The sequence below is a fragment of the Dreissena polymorpha genome, chromosome 2 (genome assembly GCF_020536995.1).
Source record: "Dreissena polymorpha isolate Duluth1 chromosome 2, UMN_Dpol_1.0, whole genome shotgun sequence".
Taxonomy (NCBI): domain Eukaryota; kingdom Metazoa; phylum Mollusca; class Bivalvia; order Myida; family Dreissenidae; genus Dreissena; species Dreissena polymorpha.
Window position 1 is genome coordinate 18,904,471 of NC_068356.1, and position 20,293 is coordinate 18,924,763.

Sequence of the window (20,293 nt, forward strand, 5' to 3'; positions counted from 1 at the left end):
TCACCACGAACAACTGAACGTCAACACTGTCAAAGACAATTATAATATATTTTTATCGGATATACTAGCAGAGTTAAATAGTTTATGTTATCGATCTGATTATCACATAATATTTCACGTTTTTTAAAATAGTTTTATCAGTTATTAACTTATTAGGTCAGAAGCGAGGTTCATCTGCATTACTTAAAGAGAAATAAAACCCAGCATGAAGCCTAATTCATGCTGTGTTTTATTACTCTGATAGTAATGCACTTTATTGACATCATGCATGTTATTTGAAGTTGACATGTGGTATATTATCTTATTAATGGTATCTACACATTTGCACTCATGTGGTGTCACCAATAAACGCTTTTAATCCACACTAGGAGCTCGAATGCCTAGATCTCATTGTTTAAACGAGTTTCGTTTATTTTGTTCGGATTAAAAAACGGAAATGAAATATGGCAAAAACGGTGTAAAAAGGGTTAATGCAACTCTGACATTTGGTATCCAGAAAGGTAAGTTAGATGAATTAAATCTATACCATTTCCAACGCGGCGTTGTGGTCTTGACAAGAGCGAGTGGAAGCTTCAAGAATTACCGAGACCCCCTTTATAAGAACATTAATTTATTTCACAAACTTGAAATGTCATATAAGCAATAACTAAGCATTATTAAGTATGTATTATGTCACATGTGCATGTAAAATAATTGAGAATTTTGGTACCCAATTCGTGTAACTTTACGAAATCCCCGTTAAAAATCGCGTTTTTGTGTGTGTCAGAAACAAGTGAAAACCATTTTGTTATTATTTTAATAAAGACGTATCGATAAATGCTATTGTAAAAGAGTTATTATTACTGATATTAGTTAACCAATAAATGCGGTAACTTCGGGGAAGTCGGTACCTGCGCGAGCGTCTGATATTGGTAGCCTTATTAATTTATAATAGCCTGACCGTATTCCATTTCGTACAACGCGAATTTTATATCAGACAATGTCCAAACCTACTGTGTTGTTTTTGCGCTTAAATTATAGTGATTGATTAATGTCCCATAAGCAATGTTTTATATGATTAATATCACTTTTATACGCAATAACGTGTGGGATTGAGGTACCACCCGGCGTCAGAAAGGGCGTAAAACTTCACCGTTTCCCAGTTATAAAGCGCTATTTCGTGTCAAATACACGGGTAGGGGGGAATGTTTCGGTAATAATTTTGTAAATAACACGGGTAAATACCGGTGAAGTGTTAATTTATTGCAAATACCACCATTACACGTAATAACGGGTTCGATTTCAGTAAGCGCGCAAGCGTTTTAGAGCGTGTTTAATGTACCGATTTACCCGTTATAAATAGCTGATGTTCTCTTAAATCGTAGATTTTTTGCATTTGCAGAATAACTAAATGGCATCAACCCCTTTACAAGTGTAATATGGTGTTAAACAAGTCCATAAAATCATCCGGAATATCGCGTAAATCTATATGCAGTCTATAGGCAAAGGAGCGATTTTGGTGTTAGCTTGTCTAGGTTTTCTTCCCGCTGAGCCACGTGATTAAGTGGGCGGAGCGATCACTGATAAGGCGTCATTGTCAATTGACCAGTCGCCAACTCCGCCCACATTTTGTCGATCAGCCAATCAGATATCGATTTTTCACACACCCCTCGGCAACGCTTATCTGGCCGCCATTTTGTCCGACAAACAAAGCGTATTGTACATATGGAATGGACGTAATTTTTAAGAGTTTACACAGATTTTATATCAAATGCATGATCATTACTGTTCGATCATTATTCAAAATTGTAGGTGCTATACATACTTTATAAAAGGTTATTATTTTATCTTTATTTCTTGAACATATGAACGAGTAATGAGAAAACAAACACAATAAATAGTTTAACCACACCAGGTGTGTGTTCTATAAAACGTGTTATACCGTTTGATGCACAATATTATTAAGCAGTTTGGACAACATTATAATTGCCACACGTGCTTATTAATCTCAGCGTAATTGTCGATAATTAATAAATAACAGTATGTTGCGTGGATCTCAGAATGAAGGAACATTAAGGCATTGTTAGGTACTGTACACAAGAAAAGAAAACTATTTAATTACTTAAATGATTTCCAAATATATATTTATTTTCTGTGGATCATAAACAAGGGAAATCATTATAAATTGTTTACTTAAATATTGTTTTAACTAAAGTAAAAACAACAAAAAGGTGATTTCAATGCGGCTTAGCCAGCTTAAAGCGACTTCAAGTGTAAAATGTACGGCTTATAAAACAACAACAACATTTCTAATACAACATATATTGATACGGGGAGAAATGTGAAAATTGCAATAAACATATAAGGGCCATCTTGTTATAAATAAGCAAATGCATAATATGCTAAATGTATTCAATTCGAATGTTCGTGAACAGCACCGTAATACCAACATTTTTCTTTTTTTGATAGTGAAATGTAACAGGTTCGCATTAAACATAAATGAAATAAAATGCATATTAGACTATCTGTTAATGAAACCACGAAATTAGGCCTGTATTAAATTATGGTTGCAATCAAAATTTAATTTATATCCAAATAAAAAAAAAATCGGCGTCTTTTTAAAAATAACAGAATAAAACAAAGATCTAAACATTTTTAATAAACAAAAAACCCATCATGATATGGATATGTCATTTGCATTTAATAAAAATATTTTCAAAATTATATATGAATAGCCACCGGGTTCACAGTCAGACGGTTGAATACAAGTTCAAAATCAATATGAAATAAATGCTCATTTTTACAACGGATTTTTCATCACCTCCCTATATAATATGTATAAGAAACGTTTCTGATAGTCAGTCTGCCGTTAACTCATTTATTTTGATTACGCCATTTTTTCTCTAAATTTTTAATGATCGTATTAACGTTTTACAGAGCAGTTTAGGTTAGTGTGCCGCTTTAATAATTTATTTTATAGAAAAGAGCATAATACATCATTACAAATATAGAATTTCCCTCACGTAATCCGCTATAATTGCGATCTGCTTGTCGGAGTTTTCTAATCACTAGACCACGTGACTATGTGGGCGGAGCGATCGATAATTTGGCGACTGGTCAATTGCGCTCATACCCTTTGTTATCAGGGGCAATAAAACACATCTGCGCATTTGTATTGCGGGGAAGCGTACTGTGGGCCCTTTCATGTTATAAAAACTTGCAGTGGTCCCATTATTTAAAAAATCATAAATCGACAGCCAGCGGGGGGGGGGGCGGCCCCTGGGCCCAGTGCCTGGGTACGGGCCTGGAGAAGGTTGACAAAATTATCGTTTTAAATGATAATCATGCACGATATCAAATATTATTTAACTAATTAATGTATGAATAAAACATTAGCATGCAAGGAAATGCATCTTTTAACGATTATATTGTTGTTATTATTATTATTTTTTACTAACAACGAACTCGGAACACAATCTAAGAGCTCGGTATGTGGTTACACACAAATCTCTTTACTTGGCACTTCTTCGCGACCATTTTTAGTTTTAAAAAAATCTCAGAAATTGAAATTCTTTCAGAATAAACTAAATTTAATGAACGAAAACAAATAAGGATGAGACGAACAACCAATAGGTCGATTTTATGTACGCGACATGGGGTAACTAATTTGAAACTTTATATGTCTGAAAAAACTTACCTTCTTACACATTGAATACATTCTCTTGTTTAATGTAATTGTTTAATTAATTTTTTTTTGCACACTAATTTTGACACTCTTTATTGCCGAATTTATATCCCGGTGTTTAATAGCACCCCAGTTATCACAAAACGATTATCTCGTTATGATCGGATACTGTCCAGACAATTACAAAGAAAACATGGTGTCATATAAACCCAGGGACTTATACTTGGGTACCTTCCTTAACCACATGTTGCAGACGAGTGTCTGGTCAGTATTTATATTGTCAATACAGAAAGAAACAAATCTAATGATGGTACAGTGCCTGGTGTTGTGATATGTACACTTTAAAGCCCAGAGGATAGAACCAAGGTTCTTCGGGCCAAAAATCAGCTGAAACGTTCAGAACAATACTCTAATGTTTTCAAACATAAAGATCAGTCGGTGGAAGAGAGAACTCTCAACAAAAATCTCAAGACTATTGTAAATGTCTTAAAGGAGAAGGGTTGTGACATATCACTAAAAGGTACTCGAGTTATTATTCATGCTCATCACAACAGTGCTGATGGGAATTCAGGACGAAGACTAGCCCCTACCAACAGAAATTGTGAAAATGACTATGAACGCTATGCATATATCGTGCCTCAGATCACTCCAATAAAAATAAGTGCCAGATGCATAGTTTCAAGGATGCTTGTCATAGACGCCAATTACATGGTGGACGTGGCTCGCGCTACCTGCCTCGTGACAATACATCCTTTTCTAATAATGCTAGAGGAAGTCGTAATTTTCATGGAAACAATGACATACACTATTTTTATTCAGGAAACAGTTCATTTAACAGAGACTACCAGGAAAGAAGAGAACGGCGCTAGGTTTCAGCGGGTTTTTGGAACGTTAGGGGGTGGAACTTCAACAATCAATCTGATCGTCATTATCTAAGATCTTGTTATATTTATTATTTAAAGCTTGACGTTATTGGCAATGCTGAGACACATTTAGTTGAAAGCAATATTTTAACTTAACCAGGATTTACATGGTTTGGACATACATGTAATAGGAAATTTATTCGTAAAAATGCTAATCACGGCACAGGTGGAGTCGGCTTTTTTGTTAAAAACGAACACTCGCAAGAATTTAACATTAATATTGTAAATCATTCATTTTACGGTATTTTGTGGTAAGAAATGCATCATAAATATGAAAACTGTTCTATATATCCACGTGTATGTTACTTACCGCCAGAAAATTCATCACGCTTTATTGATGTCAACATTTTCTTTGAAACTTTACTGCATAATCTATATGCATATTAATACTTAGGAATAACTTTTATATGTGAAGATTTTAACAGTAGATGTAGTGATCGTGAAGATTTTATTGCAGGTATTGATTGCATTCCAAATCGACATGTTATTGATATTAAGTCTAATTCATACGCTGATCATCTTACTAGTATTCAGTTTTTGACTGATAGTAACATGTGTAGACTTAATGATCGTAAATGCATTCATAATGATTTTACTTCAATTTCATCAAAAGGCTCATCTGTTGTAGATTACTGTTTTAATAGTCATGAAAATTTGCATTTTCTTTATGATTTTAATGTTTGTCATACCAATGATATAATTAATATCATTGGCGTTCGTCAGGTGTTTTCTAGAAATACATCTGATAATCCGTCTTTGCATACCCATGCAAGTGAAGAAAAAGCTCCAAATTATGACTATTTAAACTTGAGGAAAATCCCAGATGATTTCTTAAAATATGCTACCATACTGTCTATTATTAACTCTGTCATCACAGAGCATGAACAGGGAACGAGGCCACAGACTGACCTTGATACTGCATACACTGGTTGGTGTATCGTTGTAAAAAAATGAGATGCATAATAAATTGTCTTTTAGGAATATAAATCCAAATAATGTTAGTATTGGTTTTAATAAGAAGTGCAAGAAAGCAAAACTATGGTGGAATGATGAGCTTACCTTAAGCTTACTTTGGAATGATATGCACTTAAAAAAAAAATGAATGGCTAAAATGTAGATCCAGATGTATTAAACCACAACTTAAGCAACAATTTGTTAATGCTAAAAAGATATTTGATACTGCTGTTCAAAGATGTTAACGTAGTCACTGCAATAAAATACAAAATGATCTTCTGTCTGATTTAGAGTATAACCAAGATATGTTTTGGAAAAATATTGGTAACGTTGGAATTGTGTCGAATAGAGATAAGAAAATACATATGCAAGCTTTACTTGATGATGGAACTGTTTCATCTGATGTTAAATCTGTACTTGCCAGGTGGCAGAGGGATTTTTGCAATTTATTGAATTCTAACAGCGCTTGTAACATGAATGATAATGCAAAAAGTTATAGTGACAATATTGTTTTGCATAATGAGTTTGATGAAAATATTGACATTCTAGAAATTGTTAAAGCAGTTAAGAAGGCGAAACAAGGAGGCCTCGGGAATAGACATGATTAAGTCAGAGGTTCTAAAAATTATGCTTCACTATTGATGCTGCATAGTTTATTCAAAGTATGCTTCCAAACGGGAAAGATACCTTCATTATGGTCTTAAACTATTTTAAATCCTATACCCAAGTCGGTGTATATCCGTTGTCATATAGAGGAATATCATCAGCACCAGTCATGTATAAGATGTATACATCTACCCTTAATGAACGGATTGTAAAGTGGACAGATAGCAATAATCTTATTGTTGAAGAGCAAAATGATTTTCGCAAAAAGCGTAGCACCATTTATCATTTATCTAGCTTGACAAGTATAATTGATACTCGTAGAAAAAATAAGTTGTCGACATTTTACGCTTTTATAGAGTTTTGTAAGGCGTTGGATTCAATTAATAGAACTCTTCTTTGGAATAAATAAGCCACTTCTGGCATGTCTACCAAAATGCTCTCATCAGTCAGGTCATTGTACCACAATGGTACATCTTGTGTAAGAGTAAATGGTTATTTAACTGAGTGTTTCAATGTTAATTCTGGTGTACGCCAGGGCTGTTCTTTTCTTATTTAATTTGTATATTAATGGTATGGCTGTAAGAGTTAAGAGCTTAAATAAGGGTACATCTATTGGTAATGAAAAAGTATGCATCCATCTATGCAGATGGTGTTGTGATTATTGCTGAAAATGAAAATGATTTGTAACTCATGTTAAATGAACTCCATAACTGGTGTAAAGCCAATGATATGAGTGTTAATTCAGATAAAATTAATGTTATTACACTTAAGGCATAAAAATACCAAACGATCAGACTTTGTATTTACTTGTGGTAGCTTAAATATTCTTTACTCGGACAAATATATTTACCTTGGTATTATGTTAACAGAATACCTAGATTATGATTTAACAGCAAAATACGTTTCGCAAAGTGCTGGTCGTGCCTTGGGACTTCTTATTACAAGGTTCAATCAAAGCGCTGAAGGCACTGAAGATGTTCGCTATTGCATAATTTAACACGCAATTCATTTTTCAAAATCAATCGCAAGTTTGAAATGAACATACGCCATTCAACTTTAAAAAGTGTGTGTCATAGCGCACGGGTCGAGTTTTGTGTGCACTTTTTATCATCCTTATTATTTCATAGAAATAACTAAGACAAAATAAAAACAGCATGCTTTTTTGGAAGTTCTGAAAGCAAAGAAAGTATGATGAAAATGGTAATGAGAACTTAATATAAAGAAAATTTGCAGTCACCATCATATTAAAGGAATATTTTTTCTAATATCAAATGACTATCTCACCAAGAATATAAATTCATAATGAAAGTTCCGTGTACAAAACTTTTGATTTTTGACACCATATACAAATTCAAAATATACAATAATCTTCGTATCTTGTATATGGAGGAATAAAAGTATATAAACATTGCTGTTTATGCTTTACTTGTTACCCGAGCAGTTCACACGGTGTCAACAACGCTAACATAAACATAGATATAGAGCACTAATGCGCTTTTAGGCGAAGCTGTTTCAGTTTTCATCTTAGTGACTTTAACATAACGCCAACAGACAAGCATGAATATTTTCGAATATTTAATAAGCTGATTCGAGATACAACCTCTGAATTTTTGCTACATCACTGCGTATGTGCTCATTTCAAAGGATGTAGCACTGTTCAGTGTAAGGAATTCCGGACTACTCTCTGTATGCTCAAACGACACAAATTGTGGCCCTGTCACAATTACGCGTTACAATCCATCTCGCAGAATTTCAATTTCGCCTCCAAGATGAGAAAACAATCATTAGCGAAATAGTATAGTGTCACGATAAGTGAAAATCGTTTAATTATCATACCACAATGTTTGCCGTACTTGGTCAGCACGTCTGGAAATCATTCCTTAATGCGTCGATAGGCTGCCATTATTAACAAGTTTGCTATTTTGAATTCAATTTTGTATCAAAAAGCATTGTTTTTAAATGTGGGATTTTCAATTCGCAATGAGATTTGTAATGACCCTCGTCATGCGAAAATGGGTCTTATTCCATATGCGCCCATCATATAAATAGCCCACTCAGCTATCCCTCCTTCTGGTAAGGAGAAACATAACATATTGAGTGATTTTAAAGAGAACAGCGTCGCCTATGGCCTGACTGCGCAAGAGCACATGTTGGGTTTAACAAACGCTTGCCGAAACGCATAAGACCCATTTTCGCATGACGGCGCTATTGACGTGTGATTTAAATGTGACGAAAGAAAACTGCGTTTAAATCAAATATAAACATACGATATATTTCGATAATGAAGAAAGATACTCATAACAAGGCATATGAGGACACATATGAAGTGCTCTCCCGTAGTATATTTTGTATTTACTCACACTAATGTGTGGTTTGACAATGCTAACACACATTTCATGCGGTGAATATGCAGCTTACAAGTGAAAAACACAACACAATAGTTTAACTTTTGTTTAATTGTATTCAATTATTTAGAAAAGTAAATTGCTAACTTTATTTCAAAGTCGGCGTATACGCCGACTACATTTTTAAAAGACATGTATTGTTATAAATATATTTAATATAATATATTTAGTTGTTTTCGGTTTTAGCGATTATAAAGCATTTTCGAGGTTGCCTATAGTACGCCTGAGTAATTGATGAACTCATATCCAACTGTCAATGTATTGAGAACTGTGAATATAAACAAGCTAACCCTTCTACTAAGCTTCTACTATTGCGTTGCTAGCACCCGTAAATACAAAAGATCGCCGCTATGTGTTGAGAACCAAGAACGCTTTCCAGAAATACCCGATGTAGTAGCTTCAACGAGGTTATGAAACAGGTCATTCGTATTATTATTATAAATTATTTGTTATATTCGGGTTAAGCGATTATGATTTTTTTTAGTCTATCGTATCGCTGAAGTTATTGTTGAACTTATGTTCAACGTTTTATAAATTGAGAATATAAATAAGCGTCAACTTTTTCCCAAATCTCTCAATTTACGACCTGTACTACGTCATTGAGTTGTATGTGAGAGCGTAACCTATTGCGTTGTTATCGCCCGTAAACTTTCCTTTGTTTATCGACAGGCGCATCTATTAATAGCCTCATATCATGAATGCCAAAACACCCGCGAAAAAGAACCACGTGACCAAATAGGACGCTAAACGCAATTACCATGCGACTACGACTTTAATTATGTAAGAACGCTCCGCAATTCCTCTGAAGCCGGGGCCTTGTGATTGCTTTTACGTAAAGAATTGACCTCTAACTGAAGTAAGCAAAGGAAACGCAGCACCTAATTGACCCATTCCTTCTATGTGCGAAGGCAGATTGAATTTTACTAATGTACGGTTTGCCTATTATAACACACATTATAATGCGGTAAATATGCGACTAAAAGTAAAAAACACTATAATTAAACTTTTGTTTTTAATTAAGTTATTTAGAAACCAAAATTCCAAACCTTATTTCAAAACAGCAAGACTACCTTTTTTTAGAGAATATTCTTGTTATATTTAAATGTTTTTTAACAGTTTCAGCGATAATGAATCATTTTTATGTTGTCTATCGTATCCCGGTAATAATTGTTGAACTCGTGGTCAACGTGTTATTAATTGAGACCTGTGAATATAAACAAGCGTAACCTTATACTAGTGCGTAATTCTCACCCGGACTCCCCTTTGTTTATCGCCAGCCTCAGATTTATGAATGAGATGAGCGAAAATACTACGTCACGCAGACGCAGCAGAAAGTGGACTATTTTAATCATTCATAAACAATCTCCTCCGCGACACGTGCAATACGATCATTGTTTTTTTTATTATTTTCTATAAAACACCATTCGAAACTATTGCATTTAACACGATATTAATATAATGTTTCCATTTGTGAATAAACATAATTGGAGAACTCAAACCTCTTGCATAAATTATACAACTCTTTCTTCGCGCGTAGTGTAAGCGGGAATTGGGCTAATCATACCCAGGCCGTATCGACCTGAATTTTACATCAAGCACATTAGACGGTCGCTAAAGCGACCATCTAAAAACAGTGGTGGTTTGCCGTATGATATCTATACTAAATTGTAATACTCATGTGTGGTACCAATTATATCATATGGAGCATCAATTTGGTGGACTAAAGAGTTTTTTCCTCGGAACCGGCAAATATACGCAAAATGTTGCTGTTCAAGGTGGGATGGAAACCTATTTACATTGAACAATGGAAAAGTATATGTAATCATTGGTATCGTTTTTTTTATATAAAGCAATAGTAAAACAAATACGAAGATATTTGACTGGGCTCTTGATAAAGGCGACCGCAGATGCAAAAATTTCCCATTTGTCGTATGTGAATTTATGAACAAATACCATTTAAACCAATATATTCATTTACCATTCTCTAGAAATAGAATGTTAGAAGCTATTATGGATAACCATCTCAGTATATGGAATACTAGCCTTAATAGGGTAAATAGTCAACATGGACAAGGCAGAGATCAACTTAGAACCGATAGAACTTTCAAAATTGAATATGTTGTAGAAAAATATTGTAGAACAGAACAGAACAGAACAGAACTTTATTTGTTTTCACAGGTTACAAAACAATGACATTTTGTAATAACATGTGAGCATATGTATAAGATAATTACACAGATATCAAACAAACAGTATTATATACGATAAATCATAGTAGATCAATTGGGAAAGTGGTTGTCATGTGAAAATTCTCCAGTAGAGGGTCAGTAACATAATGGTTATTTAAACAATATATTGTCTACAAACAAAAGAAAATTTGGGTTTCGAACCCGTAGGTGTTGGATAATTAATAGTTAAGTACGTATGTGAATTCGTTCTAATTACAAAATAATGTATAGTGATCACCAACAACAACATTTGTTATAATAGTACTTCTACAAAAGTAACACAAACAACAACATTAAATAGTTAACAGTTAGTGGTGGAATATTTATGTGGATACACTCCATATTAAAGAGTAGGATTAATGATTTACAACAACAGCGTTAGTTATAATAATACTTCTAGTAATAGTAACAACAACAACAACGACGCTAATAATGATAGTAATACTGATAATGATGATACTAGTAATCATGATGATGATCGAGATGACGACAATGGTGATGGCCATGATGATTATGATAGTGGTGATTATAAAGCTAGGAAGAGCAAATATTACGATTACACTTACCATAAGACAGGGAACATAGTTCTACCATTTTTTATATTATTATTTATTTATTTTTAATCATTTTTTTTACGTGACATTTTCTTTATTTAATACATACAAGAACATGCATTCGAGTAGTGAGTTTTAATTTTTGCAATATCCATTTTTTAATGTGATTTTATGGTTGAACGTAGGTAGGTCTTCCTAGTATAAATAGAGTACTCTCCCGTCTAATAAAATGAGGGAGGGTAACCGTCGGGGAACTATTAAGCAATTAAATAATTCGGTTAGACGTTTATCAGGAATTTCAGTTCATAAAATGTAAACGGTAATAAGCGTACAACCCTCTATGGTGCCCCTGCGTTGTGTGGATTGTCGATAGAAGCGATAACTGGCATTTCATTGACGGGAGTGTTATATAAACGTGATGAGACAGTGTAGCGTAATATTTCATTGATGGATGAGTTGGACTGTTTGTAAACGTAATAGAGTGGAACTTTTAACAATGGCAATTGGATTATTTCGTGCGCCATAGCGAGGTAGGTTTTATATTATTATGTGGGTCATTAATTTTAGAGTATTAGAGGTATACTTCTCAAAAGAAAATACTGTGTCTTTAGGTACGTGTATGCAACTATAGCGCGCCTTATACGGGGATTGAACCCGGATCGCCTAGGCGAGAAGCGCGTGCAACGCTTTCCTAAATCCGCAAGCACATAAAAATTATACATGTACTTTGATTAAACGCAGAATATTATTTATTCTGTCATAATCAAGAGTTATTCAGATAATGTCATTAACACCACTGACAATCTTCTGCATAGATCCGGCGCCTGTTTTCTATGTGAAAGCCTAGGGGATCTGTGTATCATATTTCGGATATTTTCAGGTTCCGCAATTTTTGTATGATACAATCGAATATCGATCGTCATTTAACTCTTTTTACAATAAAACATTTCAATAACACGCTTAGTCCAAGTTTGATTATATAAATTAATTAATACCGAATATTTAAAAACGCTTAACTTAGTTTTCTTATGCAGGGAATACGTTTCAGAGCTCTACAGATGATACTACTAGCATTTATTCTAAACTATCACACGCCTATAAAAAAATATTGAAAACTAGCTCCGTAGAAACAGTGTTGAAATTTTACGCTATAAACTGAATTGAAGTTGGTCAAAATTACATACAAAATATTATGGAATGGAATTATGTAATTCTTTGCGCCGATATGTAAAGTACTTTTTAAATAATTATTCAACTGCCTACCCCATCTCAGGAAACCCGATACCTTGTGAGCAGTGTAATACCATTGGAGCAGTGTTCAGTATTTTAGCATCAACTTACATAGGGTAAGTAAATTGGAAAAAAAGTCCAATTTGAAACAACTGTGTATTAACATTGATAACAAAGGTATTGGCCTACATGTAGAAAAAAAAACATCATTTCAAGAAATAGTTTTCTGGAGAAACCCTGCTGAGAGGTTATGGCAGACATGTGTTAGTTTGTATAAATCCTTTAATTATTGTAGTGGCTTGCAAATAAATAAATAGGCCAATAACATGTAGGCCAATACCTATGTTATCAATGTTAATACACAATTATTTCAAATTGAACTTTGAAAACTTTTATTTTTTCCAATGTACTTACCCTATGTAAGTTCAGGCTTAATACAGAACACTGCTCCAATGGTATTACACTGCTCACTAGGTATCGGGTTTCCTGGGGTGTACCCGATTTAGCGGATTTACAGGACGAACCGTTGAGGTTTTTATTAGTTGTTCGCGTAGCGAACACTAATGTTGTTACTGAAAATTTCAAGTCGGTTCGGCTTATCTACGGAAAGCCTACTACCCGCCACACATGCCGTATCCACGCGAGAAAGAGTTATATAATGTATGCAAGAGGTTTGAGTTCTCCAACCATATTCATTCACAAATGGAAACATTACATGAATATCGTGTTAAATGTAATAGTTTCGAACGGAGCTTATATAGAACAGAATCAATAAACAATGATTGCATTATACCTGTCGTGGAAGAGATTGTTTATGAATGATTAAAATAGTCCACTTTCTGCTGCGTCTTCATGTCGTAGTATTTTTGCTCAGCTCATTTATAATCTGAGGCTATTAATAGATGCGGCTGCCGATAAACAAGGGAGAGTCCAATTGCACGGGTGATGACAACGCAATAGTATAAGGTTACGCTTGTTTATATTCTCAATTTATAAACGTTGAACATGAGTTCAACAATAACTTCAGGGATACGATTGACAACAACGAAAATGCTTCATAATCGCTAAAACCGAATATAACAAACAATTAAATATAACACGAATGATCTGTTTCGTTACCTCGTTTATGCTTCGGATCTACAGTGGGGATTTCTGGGAAACGTTCTTTTGTTCTCAAAAGATAGAGGCGATCTTTTGTATTTACGGGTGCTAACAGCGCAATAGTAGAAGGTTAAGCTTGTTTATATTCATAGTTCTAAATTTATAAAACGAATATAAAATGAAAACAAAAGTTTAACTATTGCCTTTTTTTTACTTGTAAGTTGCATATTCACCGCATGAAATGTGTGTTATCATTGTCAAACCACACATTAGTGTAAGAAGATTAAAAATATACTACGGGATTGCACACCATATGTGTCCTCACATGCCTAATTATGAGTATATTTTTTCACTATCGAAATATATCGTATGTTATTATTTGATTTAAACGCAGTTTTCTTTCGACACATTTAAAACACACTTTCATAGCCGCGTCATGCAAAAATGGGTCTTATGCGTTTCGGCCAGCGTTTCTTAAACCCAACATGTGCATTTGCGCAGTAAGGTCAGAGGCGATGCTGTTCGCTATAAAATCACTGAATATGCTATGGTCTCATTATGTTTCTCATGACCAGACAGAGAGATGCGCAGGCTGAGTGGGCTATATATATGATGGGCGCATATGAAATAAGACCCATTTTCGCATGAAAAGGGTCATTAAAATCTCATTGCAAATTGTAAATGGCACATTTTAGCACAATGCTTTTCGATACAAAATTGAATTCAAAATAGCAAACTTGTAAATAATGGCAGCCTATCCAGGCGTTCAGGACTGATGTCCAGACGTACTGACCGAGTAAGGCAAACATTGTGGTTGGATAATTAAAGTATTTTCCTCTTATCGTGACACTATACTATTTCGGTAATGATTGTTTTCTCATCCTTAAAGCAAAACTGAAATTCTGCGAGATGGAATTTAACGCGCAATTGAAACTGGGCCGCAATTTGTGTCGTTTGAACATACAGAGAGTAGTCCGGAATTCCTTACACTGAACAGTGCTAAATCCTGTGCGCTGAGCACAGACACAGTTATGTAGCCAAAGTTCAGAGGTTTTATCTCCAATCAGCCTATGAAATATTCGAAAATATTCACGCGTGTCTGCTGGCATTATGTAAAAGTCAATAAGATGAAAAGCTGGGTAAAACAGCTATGCCGAAAAGTGCTCTATACCTATGTTTAGGTAAGAGTTGTTGACACCGTGTGAACTGCTACGGTAACAAGTAATGCAATAACATCAATGTACTGGTAAACAGGGCTGTTTTGATGACTATCTAATTCGTGAGTAAAAAGTATTGCTCGCAGATTTATTTTTTTATTTATTTTCATCAATGATCTTATTGTATATTTTGAATTTGTATATGGTGTCAAAAAGTTTTGTGCAGGGAATTTTCATCATGAAATTATATTCTTAGTGAGATAGGTATTCGATATTCCAACAATATTCATTTAATATGATGGTGATAGCAAAGTGTGTTTATATTCAGTTCTCATTTCCATTTTCATCATACTTTCTATGCTTTCAGAACGTCCAAAAAGCGCCATGTTGTTGTTATTTTGTATAAGTTATCTCTTTGAAATAAATAGGATGATAAAAAGTGCACACAAAGCTCGACCCGTGCGTTATGATACACTCTTTATAAATTTGAATGGCGTGTGTTAATTTTAAACTTGCGATAAATTTTGAAAAATGTATTGCGTCTTAAATTATGCAATAGCGAACAACTTCAGTGCCTTCAGCGCTTTGATTTCTCTTTATTTTCAATATGATTATATATAATTTGACTGCGTTCGCTAACACTTTGATAAGCACAGTGTTCGTTTATTTTTTAAACGGAGCCTTCTACTGACCGGGAAGCATAATGTAGGCGGGGCGTTGAATAAACATCATCACATACTTATTACGGTTTAATCATGTTCCCTTTCCCATTGAATTCATTTACAGCGATCAATAATAGTTTGCATAATAGTTGTCCATGTATAATAAGTCTTGAGCATATCCTTGCAACAAGCAAAGTATTGTCCATCTAACCAATGTACTGTTTACAATATACTGGTTTATGACGTGACTGACAGTGTTATAAAGTTGTTGTTTTCACTAAAGGCGATCGTATCTAGTTTTCCCTCGATCATATTCGCTATATTTACTTTTGAAAGTACATAAATACAGATGAATAAATATTTGGAATATTTCTTTCATTGTATATATCCTTTTTTAAGTAGCAAAAAATAACCGCCTTACCTACCCAAAGTTTTGGCGTTATTAATGGAAACAATGAACCTTTTTTCCCTGTTGAGCAATGTGATGCTAAAACAAATCACTACTTTCACACGTCAATATCAATATTGTACATGAGGTCCACTATTGTAAATGAAATCCACTATTGTAAATGAGGTCCACTATTGTATCTGAGGTCCAGGATGATCATAACGAAGAGAGCCGTCGTCATCGACCGCAGCAGTACTTCTTCTTCATGATCTTACATCGTCGGCCGATGTCCACTCGGAAAGTAGGCAGGAAGGGAATGTAGCGGGCCCATCTCTGCCGCCTCAAACAGCCCATTATCAGCGGCAGGTCGTAAGTTGTGTCCACTTCCGGGGAGCACTTGTCACCGACGACAAACGTCTTTCGCCACAGTTTGATTCCCCGCTCTTCGATTGTCCCTTTATGAAAAGAAAGCAAATTTTCCATAAGAAAATAATAAATAAACAGTTATAATAAGTACTTAAACATGTATAAGTATATATGTGTGAGGATTAAACCACAATGTTTTGCATTGACCGTTCCAAGTTTGTATCATTTTATGTTTATAGTTGGTGTTCTGTAACAAACGAAATTGAGAAGATTTTTTTTCACCTGATAGAGTTTCTGGTGTTACCTTTTTTCTTTATCATCAGTTACTTTCGATGATCATTTTAACTGCATAACCACGTAAAGTAACCTTTCGGTAAAATGACGATATTCAAAATAATTGCCCTAGATCAAAAGAGAATTTATACCTGCTGTTTAAACCTGCGAAATTACACGTCAGACTTGGAACAAATGTAGAAAGAAATCGGTAAAATAATAAAGCGTTTGTAACGCTTTTCCTCCATAAGTAGGAACATTCGTGTAGTACTACATAGTGTTTATAATAACTATTGCATATGAGCCGTGCTCTGTGAAACGGGGGTTTAATGCATGTGCGTAACGTGCGTTAAGTGTCGTCCCAGATTAGCTGTGCAGTCTGCACATGCTAATCAGGGACGACACTTTACGCCAATGCATTAAACCCCCTTTTCACAGAGCAAGGCCCATATTTAAGCTAGCAGTGGTGCAGTGGTAGCTCTCGCCTTCAGAGGGCCAGGGTGGAAATCAAGGGGAAGGAAATACGTTTTATTCCACTTTTTCTGCGGTTTTATTAGTTTCAATTTATTCCAAACAGTATGGTTTTGTTAAAAAAAATATTTAATGATTAAAGAAGAAGGTAATCCTATGAACAAGTCCAATTAAAGCTATCGGTTGAATACATGTCTACAACCTGTATACATATAACAATGGTGTGCAGCATAAATCTGTATGATACACGCCATTCATAACGACCATATAATTACTTTTAACGAATACATGTATGTATACCGGTAATACATCATTCTGGCAATCCCAATATTGTAAATGTAAATAGATAGAAACACAAATAAAAGCTTTGATTCTCCTAGAAAATTGTAAAGGGTTGTCAAGCCCGTTCAGGATGAGTTTGGAGGTGCGTCCCCTCGCTGGTATGATAAAACAATCGTTTAAAGATCCTAATCACGAAATCTGAGATATAAATTAAGTGTTTGTAAACTATTTGTTTGACTTAATTTCAAACCAATATACAAACAATGAATGCATGGTTGACACCATCTATAGCTCTCGAAATCAGCACGTTTATTCTTATTACTATAAAAAAGCAATTGACACAGATCCTCAACTATACTTTCGCAAATTACAACAATTCCCTTTAACACGACCATGTTCAGCGGACATTTCGCTGGCTTTGACAATATGACTCTTCTCTCGATTTGTAAAAAAAACATCAAAAGAAAAATTTACTATACATGTATTTTAATTTAATAAAGAAAATAGGTATGCAAATTGCTGTTATAACACAAAACACCCCGTTCAACCATCTATATAGATTGATATTTTAATAATAACTTAAACACACGTTATGTTATCACAGTTTCAAAAATAAAGAATACGAAACTAAAAACTGCAAAGCTTCGCTACTTCGCAAGTTTCATAATCCAAATTTCTGCGATTTTCACAACGCAATAAGTTATTGATGAATCCTAAACGAGACTCGCGACGTGCTCTAAGGGGGTAACTGCCAACTGAATTGACATGTAGGACAGGGTCTGGGGGTGTTGGATTTCTTGTAAAACAACATATTGCTAATTATTTTTCTATTAATATCGTAAATGACAGTTATGATGGTATTTTATGGTTAGAATTTACTGATAAGTGTACTAATTATACTTTCTATGCTTGTGTTTGTTACTTGCCACCAAATAACTCCTCAAGACAGGTTGATGTTTGTGATTTTTATGACACTTTGCTTACTAATGTATATGCATATCAAAACTCTGGCACTGTTTGCATATGTGGTGACTTCAACAGTAGAATTGGGGAGAATGAGGATTATATTGTTGGTGTTGATGAGATTGCTGTGAGAGATGTTGTGGATTTTACAACAAATTCCTATGGTGATAAACTTATTGATTTTCTTATTGACAGTAACATGTGTGTTCTTAATGGTCGCAACTTAGTTAAAAATGATTTTACCTCGGTGTCTATAAAAGGCTGTGCAGTGGTTGATTATTGCATTATTCACCATGATAATCTTCATCTGTTTCAAGATTTCAAAGTCACACGAAGCACGGAAATTTTAAATGAGCTACATGCTCAATTTGGTATTTTACCCTCATCTGTTCCTGATCATTCTATTTTGTCATGGACGTATATTTTAAAAGGCCAGGATCAATTTTATGCACATTATTGCTGCACTGATGACCATCAATCAGGTCGTAATGCATTATATGATAGATTTAATGTAGATAATATTAATAATGAATTTCTTACGGCTGACAGTGTGATCAAGTCATTACATGATACTGTTTTTAAATTAGAACAGAGTATCAGATTGCAAACAGATGTCGATTCAGCATATATTGATATATGCACTGTTATTAGAAAAGAAATGTATAGCAAACTAGAATATAAAAAGTTAATATACTTTTTAGTAAAGATAACAAGAAAAGAAGAATAGGCAAACCGTGGTGGAATGAACAACTGTCTAACTTATGGAATTCCCAATGTAAGGCAGAAAAGGATTGGTTAAATTGTAAAGAGGCCAATGCCAAAAATCATCTTAAATACTTATTTGTAACGGCAAGACGTGCTTTTGACCGTAAGTTCAGAAAAGTAAACGGGCATACTGGGTCTCATTTCAAACTAATCTCGCCTCTCAATGTGAAGAGAATCAGGTAGAGTTTTGGAAATCCATTGGAAAAATTGGTGTTGCTCAATCCAAAAATAAAGCTATCCCTTTAGAAGTGGTCTGTGATGATGGCTCTATTTCAGATAATATTGACACAGTTTTGTCAAAATGGAAGAATGATTTTAGCAGTCTGTTTTGCAACAGAAACAATTCTTTTCAATATCAAACATGGTTAGGAAATAGCAATGTTGGGAACAATCTAAATTGTGAAAGTTTAAATGAAAATATTACTCTATCTGAAGTATGGAAGGCCATTACTAAAGCAAAGTGTGGCAAAGCATGTGGTAATGACTCAATACCTGTAGATGTGTTAAAAAATGATGTCTGTGTTTCTTTTCTACATATTCTTTTTAATGTTTGTTTTAACTCTGGCATAGTACCATCTGAGTGGGGTAAAATAATTATAAGTCCCATTCCTAAGTCAAGTACAACTGATTTACGAGACCCCCTGTCCTACAGAGGCATTGCATTATCCTGTTCCATGTATAAATTATATAGCTCCATTCTAAATGACAGAATATCACAATGGTCTGAGGATAATGATGTCATTGTTGATGAGCAAAATGGCTTTCGGAAAAATAGAAGTACAATTGATCATTTGTCGTCTCTAACTAATATTATTGAAACAAGAAAGCGTTTAAGGCAGTCTACTTTCTGTGCCTTCATTGATTTTAAAAAGGCTTATGATTTCGTAGAAAGAGGCATTTTGTGGAATAAGTTGACTTCAGTGATAGGTTTTAATGGAAAAATTGTCATAGCTATCAAATCGTTATATAATAATGTAACATCAAGTGTACGAATTAATGGCCTTTATACCGAAGAGTTTGAGGTTCAATGTGGCCTTCGACAAGGCTGTGGCCTGTCACCGCTTCTTTTTAATCTGTTTATTAACGATCTAGCTGTTGCAATTAAAGCCCTGGATAAAGGAATACCCATAAGTGATAATGAAAAACTATGTATATTACTTTATGCAGACGACATTGTTCTTATCTCTGATAATGAGCAGGATCTACAATCTATGTTAAATGTTTTAAATACATGGTGTTCTTTCAATTGTATGGTTGTGAATCATGATTTAAGTCACATAGTGCATTTTAGACCTAATTGT

General features: G+C 34.3%; 1 protein-coding gene and 1 long non-coding RNA gene across 5 annotated transcripts in view; one reads left to right on the forward strand and one right to left on the reverse strand.

Annotated features, from left to right (window-relative positions):
* Positions 1–20,293, forward strand: part of LOC127866114 (uncharacterized) — a 136,501-nt gene that overhangs the window by 35,946 nt on the left and 80,262 nt on the right. The window lies entirely within an intron of this gene.
* The window catches only part of LOC127866096 (solute carrier family 23 member 1-like), a 34,615-nt gene continuing 29,720 nt past the window's right edge, over positions 15,399–20,293 (reverse strand). For all 3 annotated transcript variants that reach the window (XM_052406493.1, XM_052406492.1, XM_052406494.1), the window contains exon 10: positions 15,399–16,327. In XM_052406493.1, the coding sequence (XP_052262453.1) occupies positions 16,110–16,327 (218 nt within the window). In that variant the 3' untranslated portion in view covers positions 15,399–16,109. The remainder of the gene's footprint in view (positions 16,328–20,293) is intronic.